The 22,813-nt window shown below is 40.8% G+C and overlaps 1 protein-coding gene across 2 annotated transcripts; it reads left to right on the top strand.

Moving 5' to 3' along the window:
• On the top strand, window positions 1-9,155 carry NPY1R (neuropeptide Y receptor Y1). Of its 2 annotated transcripts, XM_004266151.3 has the most exons (4): window positions 1-278; window positions 1,333-1,555; window positions 6,194-7,043; window positions 7,157-9,155. In XM_004266151.3, the coding sequence occupies exons 3-4, from the start codon at window positions 6,345-6,347 to the stop codon at window positions 7,607-7,609; spliced, it is 1,152 nt and encodes a 383-aa protein (XP_004266199.1). In that variant the 5' UTR covers window positions 1-278; window positions 1,333-1,555; window positions 6,194-6,344; the 3' UTR covers window positions 7,610-9,155. The 2 variants fall into 2 exon arrangements, with proteins under 2 accessions (XP_004266199.1, XP_049564992.1); XM_049709035.1 differs by lacking the exon at window positions 1,333-1,555.
• The last annotated feature ends 13,658 nt before the right edge of the window (window positions 9,156-22,813 follow it).

Raw genomic sequence — 22,813 nt, 5'->3', positions numbered from 1 at the left:
ACCACCGCCCCGGGCGCGCGGTCCGACAGCGCGCGCGGCTCCCGCGCTGCCCACCGAATTCCCGGGAAGGAGTGCGGGGGTCTGCGGCGCCGCCCGGGGGTTGTCACGTGGCCGAGACGAGGTGGAGCTCCGCTTCAAGGGCGGCTCTTCCCCTCCCCACCAACCTTTAGGCTTTAAGCCGGAGAAATACCCGCGAGCTTTCCTTCCCGCTCCGCTCCCTTCCACGACCGCCCTTCCCGCTTTAATCATCGGGCTAAAAGACGGATCCGGCAGAGAGGGTAAGTTCCAAGAGTACACCTTTGAAAGGACTGACTTTAGAGGAATCTGTCACCGATGGGGTGAAGGATGAGAGAGGAAGAAAGGGCACGCGAGTCCCGAAACGAGCTCTGGGGAGCGGCGGGGGCGCAGGCAGCCTTCGGTTCGGTCCCCGCGCGGGCGGGTCGCGAGGTGCTCCAAACCACCGGCCACCCAGGACCGCCTGCGGTGCGGGGCCGACGCCTCTCTACGGGGGTTCCCTACGGGGTCCGAGTCCCCCTCCTCTGGCTCTGGTGAGACGTCGTCTTCCCTCCTTCGCTACCTTTGGCATCTTTCCCGAGCCTCTGCGGCGCGGCCGCGCTGAGCTTTTGCGGAGGAACGCGCGGCTGGGACGGCCGGGGGAGGAGGGCTCACGGGTCGGCCTTCGCCCTGCGCGCCGCACTTGTGCGCGGGGAGCGGCCCGGGGCCCCCGTGGGCGCCCCGCGCGCGGGCTGCGTCGAGCCCTGCCCCCCGGTGCTGGCCTCTCCAGCCTGGCTCTGCGTCCCCAGGAGACATCGTACTGACCCCTACTTCCGAGTTTCCATCGTCCAGCTCTTCAGCTCCTTTACACCGGTGGTGGTGGAGCGCGGCTGGGTAGGAGATTGTGGATGGACTGGAGAGGGAAGTGGCCTAAGAGTGGCCCGGTGGTCTCCAGGTAGATTGGAGAGAGGCGAATGTTCTAAGGACTGATGCTGGGCCAGAGTCAACTAAGTTTGGGCTATGCTCGTTTGGTTCTGGTTGTTGTAGATGTTTTCTGCTTTGCCAGTCTCATCATCATGGGTAGAGACATCTGACAAATGGGTGGCAAATGTGTGTGTATGGGGGGGGCGGGGAGGGAGGGAGTGTTAGGAATGAGGACAGTTTGGGGCAATTCATCTAGTTACACGATATGAAAAGGGTGGGCGCATAAGCGTGCCGACAGGAATTTTGATTTAACACATCCCATTTCCTGAGTTTGGTAACTCAGGAAAAACCTAGGGGAGGGGAGGGGAGAGTGAGCAAGTGTGTCTTGACATTCCTTTTTTTTTTTTTTTAAAGAGTTCTCAGATTTGCCGTGCCCACCAGGACCCTATGGGAAAGCATAACTTGTCGGGTGGCACACAGGCGGGGGCCGGGGAGCACGAGGCTTGCCTGGCTCTGCCTGAAGGGGAGTCCCAGCAACAGCGGCTGTCAGTCCCTGGACTGCAGGCTGCTTCCCCGGTGAGAGCAGAAAGCTGTCGGCCGGGTTCCTCACCCATGACCAAAGACTGAGCGCTTTTCGGTGGGTGACTACTGCTTTATTAGTCTTTCCTTATTGTTTTAAGGCAGCTGTCAGTTGAGCAAGCCCTCCTGGAAGGGAAAGGAACAGAGAATTATGTAACTCATGTGAATAAACTAGCAGCAACTTTGGGAGGATGCATGTAGCAAGGCTGATTTCTTTTCCAAAAACAAGGGAGTTAAGCAGCCGGTTCTGAGTATATGACAAAATTTATCTGCAGCACGTTATGACCAGAGAGCTGTATTCTCAGGCAGTAACAGCTCTAAGAACAGCAGGCAGTAAAGGCCAGCGTTCAAATTGGAACGGAGAAGCAAATTTCCCTTTGGAAGGGGGCTAATTTGCCAACTGGGTGTATGTAGTGTCTCTGTTTTGTCTCTAAAAGCACATGGCAGCTATAGTGAGATGCAACAACCTTTTATTTTTGCAGTGCCTGTAGTTGCATACCTTACTTTAGAAATATATATTGGAATAGTAAATATCAAATCATTTTCCTTGTCAAAGACGATGTATGTAAATTCTTTCTCAATATTATTTTGTGACAATTATTCATCCTTGAGATTATACTAAGGTAGGCTGGAAATACACATTTTATCCAATGCAGAACTGTTTTACCCAACTGGAATGACATGCACTTAGCAAAGGAGTCTGATTTCAAATACATTAAGAAAATGTGAAGTTTGCATTTTCTGTATAGCTAAGTTAACTTCTACTTAGTAAGAAAACTGCTATTTCTCACAGGATATGTCTAGCAAATATAATTTCAAAGGGATCAGAGTAGAGTTTCAGTATATTTAACCTAAATTCACCTGCAAGAAAACTTTGTAGCCCATACATTGTAATAATTTAATAAGTGTTTGCGTTAAGTCCCATATGCAGTGAATTTTGTCAAAGTCCGTTGGTAGATATAAACTTTCTTTCTTCCTTTTCACTGCAAACACCTTGGTCTGTGCCTCCATTATCTCTCACCTGGATTATTCCACTAGCCTCTAAATGAATCTCCCTACTTCTCTCTCCTGTCTTAAGTCCTTGCAAACAACAGCTAGAGCAATAATTTTAAAACAAGTCATAGAAATTCATGCCTTTACGAAAGACTCTCCAGGGAGTCCTCGTCTTTCTCAGAGAAAAAGTCGAAGACTGTCCCACGGAGTAAGGCCCTGCAGCGTCTGTTTCTCCGCTGCTTACCCTCCCTGCTACTTCCCTATAGTCTCTCCCTCATTTATTTCGCTTCTCATCTGTTCAGCACACGAAGCACACTCCAGTCGTAAAGATTTCATGTTTGCTATTTCCACAGGGGATGCATCCCTGCGGCATCTGCCTGGCTTCCTTCCTCACTGTCGGGTCTTAACTCACACGCCATCTTCTCCGGCAGTCAGAGGCCTTCCCGCCCGCCCCCCCAACAGTCCCAGGTCCCCTTCCTTGCTTTATTTTTCTCCATGGTACTTACTACCGTCTTGTGTCCTGTCTCTTTTACTGATTTCTTTTTTCTTGTCTGCTTCTGCACACAAGACTAGAAACTCAGTGGGAACCTCACTGTTGTCTCCACTAAAACCCTGCCTGACACAAAATAGTGTTCAATAAATATTTATTGGATGAATGAATTCTCTTCCAGAAACAATTCCTTTTTTTTTTTTTTTTGCACAGAGTGGAACATTCCCCTCCCCACACACCATGTACCTGACCTAGTAAAATGGCTCTTATAATTAACATCCATTTGGCATGTCAAAGGACTATGATAGTGTGGACAAGAATGTCCCCTGCCGCCTGCCGTATCAGTAAACAAAGGATGTTGTGGGCATCAAGCCATCAGCCCCTGCAGTCACCCTGGACGGTGTACCTGAGGGGATTCTGGATAGGAGAGAACAGGATACTGGCTCCAGATAATATTTCAGTGGAGCCCAGACTCTTGTATCTTCCCATACATAGAAAAGTGCTAAATTCATTAACTTGAGATGTCTGGTTTGCTTTAATTAACAGCAATCTTGTGAAGTTCCAGCTACCTGCCTTTTCTTGCAAAAACTCCTATATATCCTGGCTGCGCCCTGACCTCTTCTGAGCCGTCCCTCAGAGCATCTGAGAGGCTGCCTCCCGGGCTTGAGTCCTCAGCGAGTCCGCCGAATAAAACATAACTCTCAGCTTTTAGATTGTGGATTTTTTTCAGTCGACAATAGAATTCAGCTATTGATGTTAATAGCAATCACACAAGAACCTATTATTCCATCTGTGCACCTATTGTGTCATCAACACACTTTTATTCTAAATCTAATATTCGCAAAGTAGTATGAAATATACGTAGTACCTACCTTCAAGAGGCAATATTACAGTTGTGAAGAGCCAATTAAGGATCTAAGGGACTAAATGGTGCTTTGAAAGATGGGTAGAATTTGGATGCGTGATGAGGCGTTGCAGAGGCGAAGATGCAGAAGCTAAAACGGGCCAGGGCACTTGGTGACTGTGAAGGGACCTGCCCACCTGGTACAGAACATGCCCCGTGGGGTTGTTAGACTGGGAGTGTAAGGCAGAGTAGCGGTCCTCAAGTGTCAGGTCCAGGAGGCTCAGTGGTCCCTACCTTGTGTGTCTCACCTGGCACTGTGTGCAGAGGGGGAGCCGTGGGTAGGGCGTTAGAGGATGCATTTTTCCTGTCATGCTAGTTCTACTAATGAAGAAAAACTCAGATACCTGTGCAGTGACGTTAACTATCTTGCCAGCAACCTGACTAGGACGTATGATGCGAAATTTTCTTGAATTCTTTAGTGCGAAATTTCCAAAGAATTTTTAGATTAGCGCTTGCTTGCTCCAGGTTTGTTCTCAGACACTGAGAGACACAGATATTCTCTCTCCTTGGTATTCTTGAGAGAAAAGTGTGTTACCAGGGAGGTTCAGGAGTCTTTCCAGGCTGTTGACAAGAAGAGGGGAGAACGTTTCTATAACGTTCACACTTGATACCTTTCCTAGTCCAGATGCTTTCATTCTCACTAAGTGGTAGCAACCTTTCTTTTTATTCTTCAGTTTTATAAGTTGTAGTTTTATAATAAAAACACCCCATATTCTAGAGAGCAAAAGTACCCGTATTCTAGAAAGCAAAAGCAAAAAGGAAAGGTTCAATAGTGGCATCACTTAAAAGGCAAAAGCATATTTTGTTCATTAAAGTTCTTGTCTCCTTTTCAATGGAAGTAATTCTGCATGATTTTCTTTATTGTTCTCACAGAAGAAAGAAGTGCGATTCTGTTTCTTAACGCAAGCACAATGGCCTGTTAATTAACATAAGAAACCCCATCTCATATATTTACTTAATAACGTAAAGGAAATCAGAGATTTTTTTTTTTTTTTTTTTTTTTTTTTTTTTTGCGGTACGCGGGCCTCTCACTGTTGTGGCCTCTCCCGTTGCGGAGCACAGGCTCCGGACGCGCAGGCTCAGCGGCCATGGCTCACGGGCCCAGCCGCTCCGCGGCATGTGGGATCTTCTCAAACCGGGGCACGAACCCGTGTCCCCTACATCGGCAGGCAGACTCTCAACCACTGCGCCACCAGGGAAGCCCAGAGATTTTTTTTTAAAGGAGCTTTTAAGCTCTACAGGACTGTTGTCTGTGATTTGTTTTGTTGGTAAGAAAAGAGTATTCCTATCACAAAATGCTGTGAAAGATCAAAAGTACGACTAAAATTTAGATCCCTGCATTGTATCTGTATGCAGTCTAGTGGGGAGGGAGGATATTTCCATGAAGAAAACCTTAGAAATCCTTTGAAAGCTTCTGACATGTTAGTAATATTATAGAATCTTCAAGTCAGAAAGAGCTTCAGAGTTACCCAGTTGAATCTCCCACACAATGTGAGAACTTCCCCAAGCCTTTCGAGTAGTACTTACAAACTGTTGCTTGTGGAGAACTTTCTGGTTTACAGGCAGTTCATTCCATTTGATTAAACTTTTGTTCTTCATAATGACGTGAAATATTTTTAATGTAATCCACTTCCCTTGGTCCTACTTCTAACTTGAGAGGACATAAGATTCTGAGCCACAAGCCAGGGACCACATGCTACCCATTCCAATGTGAGAAGATGTTTGTACCCTTCCTAGTGAGTCTTTTCTGGATTAAACGTCTTCTTTTCCATCAGCAGTCCTTCACAGGACAAAGTTTCTTGATGTTTCACTGTATCGATCATCTCCTTAAAGAGCAGTTCAGTGTTGGTGGGGCTGTTACTACAACGTGATAAATTCTTTCTTTTTTTTATCGTAAGAGGAAGAATTAGGTAAATTTTTTTTTTGTTTTCCTTTGTTGGTGTCATATCTTTTTCATATGTTTTAATCTGTCCTTTTTTTTTTTATACCTTCATATTCCTACAGTGTTTAGGAATGTGCTGATGGTCGTTTATGTAAGACTTTGGGCATGAGATTTATTCACACCTTACTAATGTACAGACCACTGCATTTTGCTGAAACTCAATGTGAAAGCAACATCAAGTTAAAAGTATTACTAAAGTTGTTTTTTCAAATTGTTTGCACTGTTTCTACTATTTAAAAGAAGATGTATATATAGAATACATTTTGTTTATTTCAGTGTCTTCCCTTTAAACAGTACTATGAATCAGAATTCGTTTTGACTGCCGTCAATAGAATTAGTAATGCAATTGGTCATTTTCTCTTTACAGGTTGTTCAGTTCAAGGGAATGAAGAATTCAGAATAATTTTGAGAAATGGATTCCAATATGGAGAATAAAAATAAGTTGAGTCTTTGACCTGCTTTGAGGAAACATATTGTCCATTTGTCTAAAGTCATCTGTAATAGCCAAACCAGTCAAAATGAATTCAACGTTATTTTCCCAGGTAGAAAATCATTCAATCTATTATAATTTTTCAGAGAAGAATTCCCAGTTTTTGGCTTTCGAAAATGACGATTGTCATCTGCCCTTGGCCATGATATTCACGTTAGCTCTTGCCTATGGAGCTGTGATCATTCTTGGGGTCTCTGGAAACCTGGCCTTGATCATCATCATCTTGAAACAAAAGGAGTTGAGAAATGTCACCAACATCCTGATTGTGAACCTTTCCTTCTCAGACTTGCTTGTTGCTATCATGTGTCTCCCCTTCACGTTTGTCTACACGTTGATGGACCACTGGGTTTTTGGTGAGGCAATGTGCAAGTTGAACCCTTTCGTACAGTGTGTTTCCATCACTGTGTCTATCTTCTCTCTGGTCCTCATTGCCGTGGAACGGCATCAGCTGATCATCAATCCACGGGGCTGGAGACCAAGTAATAGACATGCTTACGTAGGCATTGCTGTCATCTGGGTCCTTGCTGTGGCTTCTTCTCTGCCCTTCCTGATCTACCAAGTATTGACGGATGAACCGTTCCAGAATGTGACCCTTGATGCGTTCAAGGACAAGTACGTCTGCTTTGATAAATTTCCATCAGACTCTCACCGGTTGTCTTACACCACTCTTCTCTTGGTGCTGCAGTATTTTGGCCCACTCTGTTTTATATTTATTTGCTACTTCAAGGTAAGAAAACTCCCACCCCCCCCCGCCACCATTTCCATTTTTACCTTCTTTCTCCAAGAGTCCTCATTCAATGAGTGATTCTATTTGAACTCTTTATTTTTTCCCTCCTGTAGATATATATACGCTTAAAAAGAAGAAACAACATGATGGACAAGATGAGAGACAGTAAGTACAGGTCCAGCGAAACCAAAAGAATCAACGTCATGCTGCTGTCCATCGTGGTGGCGTTTGCGGTCTGCTGGCTGCCGCTCACCATCTTCAACACTGTGTTCGACTGGAATCATCAGATCATTGCTACGTGCAACCATAATCTGTTATTCCTGCTCTGCCACCTCACAGCCATGATCTCCACCTGTGTCAACCCCATATTTTATGGCTTCCTGAACAAAAACTTCCAGAGAGACCTGCAGTTCTTCTTTAACTTTTGTGATTTCCGGTCTCAGGATGACGACTACGAGACCATCGCCATGTCCACCATTCACACGGATGTTTCTAAGACGTCTCTGAAGCAACCAAGCCCAGTCATGCTTAAAAAGATCCACAGTGATGATAATGAAAAAATCTGAACCTGCCATAGCATTTGGTCCCAGGTGACATCTGCTTAAAACCAAGCACAACCCGCAAAGACTTTAATTCCCTGTTCTCCCAAGGAATAGGGTTGAAATCATTGAAGAAAGATCAAGATTTTCTTGTCTTGCTTTTTACTGCTTTTGTAGTAGCTGTCATAATTATATTTGGAACAAAACGTGTGGGCTTTGGAATCTTCTGGTGATGGTTTTGACCAGACATCTTTGAAGTGCTTTTTTTGTAAACTTATGCATAGAATAGAAAGGCTTTTATATTGTATTTATTAGAAGGAAATTTCTTTAAAGTATTACTGTTCACTGATTTCAGAAGCACTACACCTGATGCTCTCGCTTGATTGGGCCATCCTTGTTCGATGAGATCGTCAGTAGATTGGGCAGTCCTGTGTAAGGCTAGGCGTCAAGCTTCAGCCTGTTACAGAGGTGATGGCATGCAAAAGCAGCATTCAGGGTGTGAGCTAAAAGAGAGTCTGTGTCCTCTATGCCTAGTCGGAAGTCATTCAAAAGTGATTTGCATTTTTTTGAAAGTTTAAGACAGGATTTCATTTGCTCCTAATTGATTATCACGTAAGATAAAAAATACATTTAAAAATACTTCTCAGCTGTGAATATCTTGGGGAATTGGGCCACCCACAAGGATTAAGTGGGACAGCAGTTCCCTAACTTTAAAACTATTTTGGTACCTGACAACCAAATGATTTCAGAGCAGTTCGTTTAACAAGTAAATTAGTATTGCTGCATATCGTTGGATTATATTTATTTGAATTGATGGTCAAGAGGCTTTCCATTCTTCACAGACTGTTCGGTGTTTGTCAAGCTTCCTAGCATAAATACACACGTAATTCAGAGGCATTTATTTCCAGCTTACAATATATATAACCACAAAGTGTATTTTCTATACATCAGTGCCTATATACTAACTCATTTTTAACTTTCAATGTCCATCTTTCAAAGGACACCAAGGTACAGTGTTGAAAGAATGCCCACCCTGGGTAGCAGGGGTAAATACAGGAAAACTGAGGACACCTCACGTAGCTCATCTTAACTTGTGTGAACTGTGTGCCTGTGGAATCTTACCAATCATGCACTATGTACTGAGGGGTTGTGTCATGTTAATATACTTCATTTCATGTACCCTGTAATCATGATTGAGCCTCAGAATCATTTGGAGGGAAGATATTTTAAAGAACAAGACATATCTTTGATGTATTATACAGACATAGTATTAAATGTGTTTGATTTTAGAAGGGCAGGCATTTTCTTTATTAAAATTGTTTCTGCTTTTTCTGAATAGTCTCTTTTGTGACTCTCTTTAGCTTCTTCTTTTTTTTTTCTTTTCCTTTTTTAGCCCCTTGTCTTCCCTCCCATGAAGTTCTGCAGCATCCTCTGTCTGCTTGCTGATGAAGCATTTTCTACCCTATGGTATAACCCTTGATGGTCCAGCCTCTCTCCTTGGCTTCCTGAAGCTTCATGAAGGCAGAGACTGTTTTACATGATTCTGTGTCTCAGTGCATTTAGCAAAGTGCCAAGTACCTAGAAGGTTTTTTTTTTTTTTAATTTTTTAAACAATTGAATGAATAAATAATGACACAAATCCTTCCCTCTTATTATTGATCGTACTGACTTTACATTCTGAAATTTTCTTGGACTCCTCCTCCTAGGTTCATCTTTAGCAAGGAGGTGTTTTCTCTTTTATTATGTCACTTTCTAAACTAAGCAAAATGACATTTCAGATTTTAGAAACTTGCACGATTTGTCTTGTAAGACAAGTATTAGTCTTTTGCATTGAATGTTAATATGAGTTCAAATTATAGCCTAAGAATGACTTTTAGTTAACAAAGGAAAAAGAATTCTAAAACCAACCTTTAATGTGTATTGGAAAATATCATCATCTTTCCTTACCAAAACCTGGAATTTGAAACTACCTGGTGTTTTCTGCTTTGGGGGATGAATGGGAGATTTTGTCTTTCTCTACTTAGGTGCTATGGAAACAAACTGCTGCTTGAGAACAGCCTGAAAATGCAGGTGCATTCTTGATAGCACATTTGCTGAGATACCATTTCTAAAATCTTCATTTAGCCATGTAGGCTGCTGATTCCTTAGCTTTTCATAAATAATGACCTGAATACCAAATTCTTCTCTTTTATCCAAAGACGTCGATGAACTAGTGGTAAAGTCTAGGGTCGACCACAGATCCACTGTGATTCAAGAAGAAATAAACATGCATGTTAAATACAAACAAACCAGAACTTCCCTGGTGGCGCAGTGGTTAAGAATCCACCTGCCAATGCAGGGAACACGGGTTTGATCCCTGGTCAGGGAAGATCCCACACGGCGCAGAGCAGCTAAGCTCCTGCACAACTACTGAGCCTGCGCTCTAGAGCCCGCGAGCCACAACTACTGCAATGAAAAGCCCACGCACTGCAAGGAAGAGTAGCCCCCGCTCACCGCAACTAGAGAAAGCCCACGCGCAGCAATGAAGACCCAACGCAGCCAAAAATAAAGAAATAAATAAATTTATTTAAAAAATAAATAAATACAAACAAACCATTGGGTTTTCTTTAGAATAAAACTCAATTGTTGGCTTAGTACAAGAGCATAGTTATAATGTAGCTTATACAAATTTAGAAGAAGATAATAGCCAGCATTTTAAAACACTTACCTGTGCATGTACTATGTCAAGGGCTTAAGTACCTGGGAGGATGCATGACTGATGTGACCACATTACAGAAGTGACAACCGAAGCTCAAGTTGAAAAATTTGAGCCCCTCCCTGCGTAGCAGGTGCAGCAGGAACAAAACTAAGGTCTGGCCAGTGACACCAAGCCCATCAGTGTGCTGAACTTGTGATAGAGTTTTAGGAGATCATTTCTCTTTCTTTCTCTACAAGGGACATTATTAGGATGTAATACCATTCACCTTCATTCTGATTTCAGCTGCAGAAAAGACTGAAGTGGAAGAGTGGAGGGAAAATGGCCATGATGATTACAAGAATTCCCTTTTCAGATAATTCCACTTAAAATAGTATTTGATTATTCATACCACCTTTATTTCTTTCCTGTTAACTGGATATTCTCGTCCACAAATTTCCAAGGATATACACATGCACATTATACTATATCTTCAAAATTTGACAGCCAAGGAAATGTGTATTTTGACAAAGTATTCCTCCACAACAGTGAAAGTGGTGGAAAGAGGCCAAGTTAAGCTGAAGCTCCAGGGATAATGCTAGCCTTGTTCAGAGAGTTCCTGGGCACTACTAGGTCTTTCCTCACAGCTGGGATTGCTTTCTCAGCAATCAGGGATTCTTCTGGAATGTAGTTTCTCAGTGAGCATGAATTCTTTCATCGTCTCCCTCTTTTCTTTGTCTACTTATCCCTGTGGGCCATCAAACAACAATGTCAGACTTAAGAGTTGGAGCCTATGAGGAGAGCATAGCTTTCTAGGGCAAATGAGTAAGATTTCTCAAATTTCTTTCATTTAATGATTCCTTTATTAATGTATTTGTGTGTGTGTACATGCAACACATTGTATGGATGTGAATACATATATATTTTTGTTGTAGTTGTTTGTTTGTTTGCGGTACGCGGGCCTCTCACTGTTGTGGCCTCTCCCGGTGCAGAGCCCAGGCTCCAGACGCACAGGCTCAGCGGCCATGGCTCAAAGGCCCAGCCGCTCCGCGGCATGTGGGATCTTCCCAGACCGGGGCACGAACCCGTGTCCCCTGCATCGGCAGGCGGACTCTCAACCACTGCGCCACCGGGGAAGCCCAAAATTCACTTTTTAGACGTGTTTTCAACTAACGCTGGCCCCAAATTGGAAAGACAAGCAGATACAGAGACTCACAACTTACTGGATCAGAAGCTTCCAGGGGAATAAGTGCTGGGGCAGAAAACCTTGAACTCTGATACGTGAAGTGGCAGAGGCTTAGAGTGGACAAATGGGAGAGTTAAAAACTCCAAGGGAACCAGTCCTGGGTTGGGGGCAGAGCACACTTCGCGTTTTTTCCCTTCAGGACCGCATTTCCACCGTGAATATTGGAAAAAAATCGTCTTGTGCTTCTGGCAGCACGAGGGGAAAAGGAGCCATTTTAAAATATGCCAGAACATTCTGTGCTTCATAACAAGGCCTGCCCTTGAGGGGAATTATTTTATCAGAGCCTCACCTGCCGGATTTTTATCAGAGTCACTGGCCTGGGGGAAGGAAAACACCCGACTGCAGCTACCTCTAGCCTTCCAATAAGAGAAGGGAAATACCCAACTCCAGCCGAATGTAAGCACCCTACCCCTCCCAAGGGGGGAGAACAAACTGAGAAGCACTTGTAAAGTTCACAGTTCAGAGACTCACTCAAGGACTGAGACCTAACCTTAGGACTGTAGAATGCCCGCTCTCCGCCCACACTGTACCACCGCGTCCCTAAAGACCTATTGAACACAGTTCCTTTCACCCATCACCCCCAGCTATTAAGCACAGCCAAAATAAATAAAGAAATATTGTTTTTAAAAAACATAATACAGTTGCCTTATTTTGCCTATGGTCCGTATAATCCATATGACTTGTTGAAAAGTGAGTAGTAAAAGCAATCAAGCAAGATATTGTGCTTTTCCCAAATAACAAGGGGAAAAAAAAAAGGTGTGACTGACTGATTTTTCTTGTTTCTGTTTTTATTTCTAAACTATATTTTACAGGTTGTTGTGGTCCCCACTCCTTTATGTATGTAGATATGTATTCATCTTGAGCCTTAATATTTTATGGCTTTTAAAAAAATTAATGAAATGAGTGAGCATCCGTATCAGACATTTTCTCTAGTCCCATCAGTTTTGTTTTCTCTCTTCCTTCCTTTTGGAAGACTATTCTGAAGACTGCTGTATCTCTCCTTTGCATGCATTCCCCCTAGGTAATAGCAAATAAACTTTAATAATAAGAGTTGCCAGGTATGGAACACTTATCTGTTGGGGGCTTATTATAATTCATCTCTAATTCCCACTTCAGGTTTGTATTATTGTTCCCATTAAGGCTCATAGAGGTACTATGACTTAACCGAGGCCGTGAGGTAGCAAGTGGTAAATTCTGATTCATATAGGTCCAGCTTCAAAGCACATGAACTCTGTTCTATCACATAACACACTGCCCTTTATGGGCATAGAGTTTATCCAAAGGCCTAACAGAGAGCAGGGGACAACCATAGAAATATGGCTCAGGAAAAGTTCCAGGTAACCTTCTGCTGTTGCCATTATCCATTGAAACAAGCATCACCTGTTATAGGCACACTGTTTTGATAATTAAGCATGAAAATTACATCAAAATCTTTCATAGTGTTGAATTGTTTTATTAGCACCAAAGCAACTTAGATTGTATAGACACATGGGATATGCATAAAATGTAATCTTTGCTTTCAAGGGGTAATTTTAAATGAAATTTAATTTAATTGAAAGAAAAGACAGGCAATACTTTTCTGTGCACTGATCTCTGTGGGCCTCAGTGCTCTCATTTGCAAAATGAGGAGATTAGACTAAATAATATCTAAGATAGATATAAGTGCCCAAATTATGTGATCCCATTTAATTAAATCTAGGAATGAGTTAATAGAAAGGGGAGACCTAGTTAGGGACTGTTTGCTATACAATATTCTACTGATAACAAATCCTTTAAGAGGAGGTGTCATGTAAAATAGAGACATGGTTTAGCAAAGTAAGAGAGACGGCTGTGCCGTACATGAGCAGACCAGGGAAGATGCCAACATAAGGCTGAGGTAGACTGCAGGAGGGTGTGGGGGAGCTGATGAGGAAAATGCACCTAGTTTTCAAAATAGACAGTATTTTTAAAGGTCATATAAAGGATATTTTGCAACTTGGAACAGAACAAAATATTTAGAAATATATTTGGGTATGAATGAGGTTGTGGAGAGGAAAGCAAATGGACCAAACTAACAGACTATACACAAAATGGAATTCAGAATTGATGTGGGTTATACTAAGCATAGGGTCATAGAGGCCAGGGCTTGTGGTATGGCTCAGGGAAATCGAGAACACCTGCAGTGAGTATTAAAAGGAAGACTGTGATCTGTCTTCCAATCAAAGGCTTGGAATTTGAAAACATTCGGTTAGAAAGTACTGATGCAAAATGACAACAAATAACAAATGCAATAAAACCATCTCATTCTGAATGGAGTAAAGGGGTTATCAATTGACTAATTGTTTCGTAGAGGCTACACCAATAGTTACCGATTGAGCATTTAGTGCCTCACAATAAGCTATAAGTTGGATAATGTTATTATTTTACAGATGAGAAAGCTGCAGCTCACAGAGACTATAGAACATTCCCCCAAAGTCACAGCAACTTGCAAAAGGCAAATTTAATCCTACCTCTGGGCGACTCCACAGCATGCCTACCTAAACACTGAATTACTATACTTCCCACTCAAAGCCAAATGGAAGTCTTTAAAGTTGTATACTTGACTTTCAGCTTGAGCACCTGCATACAATAAGTCTTATTTTTTTCAATCTCAAGATATTATGGTTAGTCTATATTTAATGCTAAATAAGAACAAAAGACAATTCAGAAAGAGAAAGACAAATACCATATGATATCACTTATATGTGGAATCTAAAATATGACACAAATGAACTTATCTACAAAACAGAAACAGACTCACAGACATAGAGAAAAGACTTGTGGTTGCCAAGTGGGATGGGAGGTGGGGGAGGGATGGACTGGGAGTGTGGGATTAGCAGATGTGAACTATTATATATGGAATGGATAAACAATATTGTCCTACTGTATAGCACAGGAAAATATATTCAATACCCCATAATAAACCAGAATGGAAAAGAATATGAAGAAGAATATATACATATGTACAACGGATTGACTTTGCTATATGCACCAGAAACTAACACAACATTGTAAATCAACTAAACTTCAATAAAATAAATTAAAAAAAAAAGAACACAAGACAATTTTGAAAAAAAAGTGCAAATTCTTTCAAGGAAATATCATCTTCCCATTTAAGCGTCTCGTTAGGGAAAATTGCACCTGAATATAATTAAATAACGTGTTAAAACTTTAAAAATCACATTTCAAATAAAGTGAGAATTTATAATTAAATAGCCATGATTAAGACTCTAAAAACCTCAGTATTACTAGAGTGTATTAGAAAAAAGTCACCCAAATAAGAAAAATAGGGGGAAAATAAAGTAAGCTAAAATGCTAGAAGCTGTATACTAGGGTTCAGTTAAGAGCTTTATTCACACATTTTCTTTTTGAGGAAATCACAAAGTTGGCACTTTGGAAATATTTCAATTGCTCCCAGTTTCTAAGTCATCTTAACACTTCTTTTGTTTATTTTTCATGCTTCCTGTAGTTTGGACATCATATTCCCTTTCCAGCTAGCTTTGTCTGAACAATTTGACACAGTGGTCTTGGCTGGAGACTGGGTGAGGAAGAAACAGCAGACTATAAAGTGAAGAATTTTTATTCAACCTTTGTTTAGCAGAATATGCTCATCTCACTATCAGTTTATCTGAGAAGTAGAAGAATGGATCTCAGCAAAAGGTAGTAGCCGTTCAGTTCCATTCAACTAACACTTAATGAGTAGCCCAAATTGTACCAGCCAAGTTCTGTGGAAGATGCTGGCAGTAAAACAAGACAGTCCTCCCTCTTGACAGGCATTAAGTTCCATGGGAAACCTACACAGAAATGCATCTTTTTAACATGTAGCAGATGGTGAGCGTAACCCCAGATGTATAGTCACAGTTTTCTGGGAGGTACTTAACTCAAAACTGAAGGAAGTTTCTTGAAGGCACCTGAATCAAGCCTTGGACGTGAGTAAGAGTATTAGCAGCACGAGTCTGTCTACTGTGTGACAAGAATTACGGAGGATCTTCACTTGGCCAGATAATAGAGCATACAACAAAATTATCAGAATTCTTTTGCTTTTCCTATGTTATACAAATTTATGCATTCAAAACAAAGGTTATCTTTAAACATTTAATAAGAACAAGAATTATTTTAGTGGAGAAAGGAGCTAACATTAATCAAAAGACAAAGGTAAATGAAGCGTCAGCTGATGTTCATAGTACTGGAAAAATAATTAACACATCCAAGAATCCTGCTTCTTTTGAACATGTTAGTTCCAAGTCCAGTCATTGATGGGATCAGGAGGTGATAAAATACATTTAGGTTGATTGAGGAAGATGTGGTATTATCTGGGCATCTGTGGTATAAGTTGGAAATTCAAAAGGGATAGGTACATGTGACCCTCAGGGCACGTTCATTTGCTTCTTTCTTTTTTTTTTTTTTTAACCTTCGAACCCATACCCTCTGCAGTGGAAGGGCAGAGTCTTAACCACCGGACTGGACCGCCAGGGAAGTTCCTTGCTTTAAGTGGAAATTCTTTTTTATTCAAACAATCAGTTTTGGGAACAGAAGCAATTTTCCTAGTTAGGGTAACCTTGGGGTTCTCTGTGGCTATGCAGCTATTATTATTTCTAATTATCTTGACTTATGTGACAAAGGTATTTCATTCCAATTTGCTGTCCAAGTCTCTTTATAATAGCCAAGTAAACTAAGTGGAGATCAAGGGGCATAGCCTGTAGGTGAGTTGCACCAGGGAGACCCAGTAGTATGGCTGTCTTGATATTAGGGCTAAAGAAGGAGCATTGCCCACTGCTGTCACTGCTGTTATATTAACCGACAAACGGCCACACACAAAAGAAGATGAAGCCTCAGAAGACGCACGAAAGGCCATTTTCAGTGTTGCTTAAAGCCTGACACTAAATCCCTTAAAATTTGCATTCATACCTTGTATTAAGTAAATCCACTACCCCTTGTTCCCTAGCTCTTCCTTGACCTGTTAACTTTTTAGATGAAAATACTTCATATTTAAATAATGTTTTGCAGTTCATACACCATTTCTACATAGTTTGCTTTATTTAGATATTTTCAACTCTTCACACTAGATAATTATTAGCTCCACTTTACAGATGAGGAAACCGAGATTAAAAGAGGAAGAGAAATAAGTTGTATTTATGCCTACCAGTCTTTAAAAGCCTTTTTAGGTTTTAGGGGGACACCCGTCCCTCATTTTATAGGTGAAAAAACTGGAAATTTAAGTTAACATATTTAAGGTCACAAAGCTGGTAAATGGTGGACCTGGCACTTGAAATCAACTTTTTGACTCTGGAGTAATTATCAACATGATAGATGATTGGAATCACATATTTTTAAATTAAAATTCATGTGTCTGGCTTATATCCCAGACTTCCTTGGGACTAAGCAATCATATGTGAATTTTGAAAGCTTCTGCAATTTATTCTCATGTGCTCCACTGGTTATGACCCACTGCTTCCCCATTTGCTTCTTTATTATAAATTATCTTCTCAAACTAGACTTAGATCATCAAGAATCATTAATCATCTTTGAAAAATGACTTCTTAATTTAACTACATTTAAACATCTTACATGGAATTCTGATCATCAATTTGATCATTAATCATTATGAAACTTGACTGAAAGATATCCAGGTTTTTACTAGCCTGTAATACCCTAGATATGTTTTTGTATTATAATGACTTAAAACATCTTAAGCACAAAATTTAACAGTTAAGACAATATTGGTACAGAAATAAATCAGTAAAACACATAGACAATACACCAATGGACACGTCCACGTTTTTAACTAAATGAGTATATATTTGGGTATATAAAATGAGTACCCAATTCAGGATCATTATTGTTGTTGTTGACAGAAGTTGACAGAAGTGTTTCTGTTGTTGACAGAAGAGCAGGGAGTGAGGTCTTTCAGTGTAGTTCTCACATGAGGAAATTCAGGAAGAGGTCAGTAACGGGACACAAACTTCCAGTTCTAAGGTGAATTAAGTCTGAGGATCTAATGACTATAGTTGATAACACTGTAGCGAATAACTGAAATTTACTGAGAAAGGAGAACTTCAATGTTCTGACAAGAAAAAAAGAAGAAAGGCAAATATGTGAGGTGATGGATGTGTGAATTAATTCTATGGGGAATCCTTTCACAATGTGTACATGTATCAAATCATCATCCTGTACACTTTAAATATCTTACAATTTTATTTTTCAATTATACCGCAATAAAGCTGGGGGGACAACAATGTACTGATATCCATATTTCATTTAAAATACTGTTAAGAAAAAGGAAAAACTCTAGAAAAATTGACAAAATATTTGAACTTCACAAAAAAGGGAATTCAGTTTGTTGCTAAACATATAAAAAGTGTTTAACATCATTAGTAGTCAGGAAAAGGTGAATTAAAACTACAATAAAATACCATCGCACACCCATAAAGTTGGCCAAAATGGGAATGGTATGAGTTGCTTACACTGCTGGCGGGAGTGTAAGTGGGTACAACCACTTTGGAAAACAATTTGGGGTTAGCTAGCAAAGTTGAAAAAATGCATATCTGATCATCCTACAGTTTTAACCCTAGGATAGAACTTGTAAAATCTCTTGCCCATGTGGAACAGAATACATTTGATGTAAAAACTCTCTGTAGCATCACTGCCCTTAATTATCCAAACTAGAAGCAGTCCGAATGTCCAATTAGAATGGATAATCATAATATATTCATAGATCAGGATATCTTCTAGCAAGAAAACTAAATAAACCCTGTTTCCTTTCCAAATCTTCCACAGATAATATTTAATAACTGAAACTAGACAAGAAATCATACCTTTTGTATGATTTCACTCATATGAATTTCAAAAAAACACAAAACTAAACCTCATTTTTAGGGATGCACACATATTTGGGAAAACTATAGCTAAAGTGTTACTGTCAAATCAGGGCAATTGTTACCTCAAACGGCAGGAAAGGAACGGGATCCGGCAGAGGCACACAGTGGGGCAGAGGACTCCTTGGAGGGCAGCTTATTTCAGTTCTCATTCTGGGTGTTCTCTTTATAATTATTCAATCACACCTTATATGAGCAATTATGCTGTATGTGTGTTCTGTTTCGCAATTTTGAAATGGCTTTCAAAAGACTGCTTAAGCAGAAAAACCTCACATAAATACCGTCAAATCTGAGTATAATTAGAATTTGGGGTAAGGATAAATCTTATGCCTGGTTTACTGGTGAAATATTATATATATGTATAATTATTAGCACCCATCAACTGGGTTGCCTTTGTATTGCCATGTGGTAGGGAGTGGTTGGGGATTCTGGGGCTGCTTTTTCAGCTAAAATACACATTTTAGACAATAATCTCTAGAAATCAGAAAGTGACAGTACAGCGTTGCTGCTGGTGAAAGTAACAATGAGGCTCCTGTAGGCGAGGCACGGTGAGGGAGATTTTAATCAGCATGTTTACCTTGGTATGAATGATACTCCCACTACTTCCTGTGTCCAGAGTGTATTATTAATACTTCTGTGGGTAACATATCTTCCTTCCAAGGCCTTTCCTTTCTTTTTTGTTGTCCTGGGTATTTAGGAAAGGGCTGTGATTTACCACTGGGTGATTCTCACATGAATCTTTTCACAAGAGTCTGATAAAAAGGATCAAACAATGGATTTTTATTAAAATATAAAAAATAAAACTATGGGCAGCATGGCAACAGATTTGGTCATAAAACCAGGAGCACACGGTGTCAGGACTAAAACATATTTACACATTAAATGAGAACATTATGAACACGCACACAGAAAATAGAGCTTAGCACGGCAATGTAAATGGAAACCAGCCCTTATCTAATTTGACACTTCCAGGATCCTTCACCCTTCACCATCCAGGGAAATAGAAAAGAACTAAATTACAGACAAATAGGGGTGTTTTTTCCATCATGTCTAGATTTTTCCTTTTGGCCAAGAGATGTACTACTCCCTTTTTAATTCTGACTCATGGGTCATGGTCCTAACAAACCAACCAGAAAATGATGACTTTTCTGAAATGAGAGCAGTTTTTAGCTCTTATTTAACCAAGTGCAGCAGTCAACATCCACTTGTCACTTGGCATCTGTCAAGTGCCTTATATATATTATTTCCTTTAATCCTCACAAAATTTCGTAAAGTAAGCAACATTACGCTCCCACTCTACAGGGGAAGAAACTGAGACTTAGAGAGATCGAGAATTTTGCACACAGCAAACCAGGGCTCAGGGAAGTCGGAAGTTAATCCCAGGAGCCTGATTCCAGAGGCCACACCTTAAAGATTCCAGAGGCTGCACCTTGAAGACAGTCGCTAGGATGGTGCCCGGACAGCATCCTTAACAGCCTCAAGTAATGATGGCAGATTTTAGAAGCACATAATTTACTCCCAGAAATTTTATCCATGGAGAGTCTAGCATGGGTGATAAAGAACCAGAGACATTTCTGCACCAACAGAAAGACTTTCATCTGTAAACCTGTCAAAAGCTTCATGCTGTCTTATCAGTTGACACCCCCCGGCCCCCAGCTGTGTTCCCATGTCCCTCGTCACTGCACTTCTTACGTTATCCTGTCATTTGTTTACCTTTTGCTTGTCTCTACTAGATCTTGAAAACAATTAAAGAACAAACTTCAAATTCTTGTGTCCTCAGTACCTGGCCCAGGATCTGGAATATAGCAGACATGATAAATATTTCTAGAACCTGGATTAAGCAATAATATAGTAACAGTGCTTGTACTTACTAGGCACTACTGTGTGGTAGGCAGGTGCTACAGGAGATGTTCTTGTGTGTTATCTCATTTACTCCTCACAGAATTCAATGGGGTGGACGTCTCACGTTAGCTTTATCTTTAAGCATAAAATTATAGGCTTAGGTTTAACTATGAGGAACTTGCTCAGGGTCATATAGTTAGTAACGGTGAAACCAGAATTCAAACTCAGGACTGTCTGATTCTGGAGCCTTCCCTCTCAAACTCTGCACTGCCCTGTTTTCGTGTCTTAAAATGAATAACTTTTATTAGAAAAAGTCACGTTTAACTGGTCGGCTCTCTTTTTTATATGACTTTATGCTAATCTTCACTGCGTAGGTTAGTATTTATAAAAATGCCTCCTGAAATATCTTTAATTTCCTGGATGGATGATTCCTTAAGAGTTAGACCCTTCAACCTTGTAACCCTGCTCCAGAAGTGCATGGGGAGAGAAATGAGTAATGCTTCTCCTCTCTGGAGGGCAAAGATTGAAGAGCTGAATGGTGAATGCACATCCTTGCTGACTGCATATTAGATATCAGAATACAATGGCACTGGGTGACAGAAAACACAAATTATTCTTCTGAAATGCAGTCGCTTAGCTTTTAACAGTTCTGATTGTCTTCAAATACAATCTGCACTTATCTAAGGAAATAGAGAATAATGCAAAGAAGACTCCAAGTTGAGGAAAGAATAAAATCATTCCCATTAACCATCTGGAATATGGTACAGACATTGTGGTCTGGTTCCATTTAAGACTGACCATTTTTATTAAAGTTAATTTTTTTCTAGACAATATGCTTTCTATCTTTTGCTAATGAGAAACTTAAGGAGCATTACCAGAGCTGGAGGAACAATTTCACACTTCAAGCAAGACCTTGGGGAAAACGTCAAGCCATGTATTTGAAATAGATACAAAAAAAAAAAAGAGGAACCACTTGTTCTGGAATTTTTTCAAAATTTGTCACAATAATGTGAAATTTTTTAGAAATACAAAATAGCTTTCTCTAAAGTGATACAATTCAAAAACAGTCCAAAGGAAATGCTCACCAAGAATTGCGTATCCATAGCAATTTAAGGATTGTGAGGTGCAATTATTCCTGCAAATAAAACCAGTGAAACTGTGATGCTGTCAAACTACGAGGCCAAGATTCAGCAAGAGCTGCTATTGTTTTTCCTTCCATTCTCCCTTTTACTTCCCATTCAAACAACTGTGCAAGAAAATAGAATAAAATTAAAGACAGTCCATAATTGGGAAGGATTGAATTAGGTAGGCAAAAAGTAAACCATTTACATTGCTAGGTGGTGAATTACCTACCACTGGGACTATTGAAGCAGAATACCAACTGCCGCTGGTCAGGAGATAGCAGGAGGTCAAGGACTAAGTTCTAGTTACAGCCTTTTCCCAAATCTGAAGCTCTATGATTCTCATGTTCATTTGTACTCCTAGCTTGTGCCCTCCTGCTGTGAGGTCCTCCTACCCACCCTCGACTTCATCTTTTAAGGGCAGGATCCACTCTCAGGTCTTTGACCCCTGCCTGTCTGGAAATCACACTGCTGGGTCCAGGAGCAGCTCTGTCCAGAAGGTGTTTGAAATGGGGCAGAGGGTAAAACCATCTCTGTGCTTGTCCAGGGTTGGCGTACCCTGGTCCTCCTTCCTTCCTGATCCACATCTCTGCCTAGAGACACAGCTGGTGAGAGGTGGGCTGGGATTCAATAGAAAGGCTGTCTCCAAATCAACCATTATCCTAGGTTTTCAACAATTGAGCAGTGGAATCTCAATTTGTTGCTGCTTGTGTCCTGGCACAGCTCAAAGGCTACAGGGTACAAAAGTCAAGGCCATGGCCAAGCCAGACTGTCAGAGCCAAAGAGATTCCCTGGCCCATCATCCAAGCTACCGTGGATGCCTCGAGAGTATCAACTGTATCCTTTCAAAGAAATGAAACTGCATTTCTGCTGATAATATCCTACACGAGGGGATGCTGGCTATGGAATTGAATTTGCATGTGCCACCTGAATTGGAGACATCACAGAATTATTGAATTAAAGAGAGAAAGTATCTTGGAAGATCTTGTACTTATAACTTACACTTTAGAGATGGGTAAACGGAGGCTGGGTTGGGTTTGGGTTGGGTTTAGGGCTGCCATGGGCTCTTCCTTCACACCAGGCTGTGGAGGCGGGCTGAGGGTCAGTAACCCTCTGTGTGTTGATGGGAACTCAGGCATTGCTTTTTCCAACAATTACAATAAAATGAATTTTCACAAGAGTAGGGGTGGCAGAGGAAAGTGCTATGAACAATCCCGCAGCAGATAAGATCTCAGAGCAGCTGGAGGAAAAGGGAATTTTAAATTGATAGTGTATAGAATTTGAAACACCTGTTCTGACTTCAGATAGAAACATTCTCCAGGACTAATTTTACCATTAAAAAAATGTTTCATATGTAAAACTGGAAAAAACGTGTCTTAAATGACGTGCTAACCTGTTTTCTAATTATTATTTTATAACTATTTAATTTTTCTATTCTTAATTTGAAGTATAATC

Source organism: Orcinus orca, chromosome 4 (genome assembly GCF_937001465.1).
Source record: "Orcinus orca chromosome 4, mOrcOrc1.1, whole genome shotgun sequence".
Taxonomy (NCBI): domain Eukaryota; kingdom Metazoa; phylum Chordata; class Mammalia; order Artiodactyla; family Delphinidae; genus Orcinus; species Orcinus orca.
This window is presented reverse-complemented; position numbering and strand designations above follow the sequence as displayed.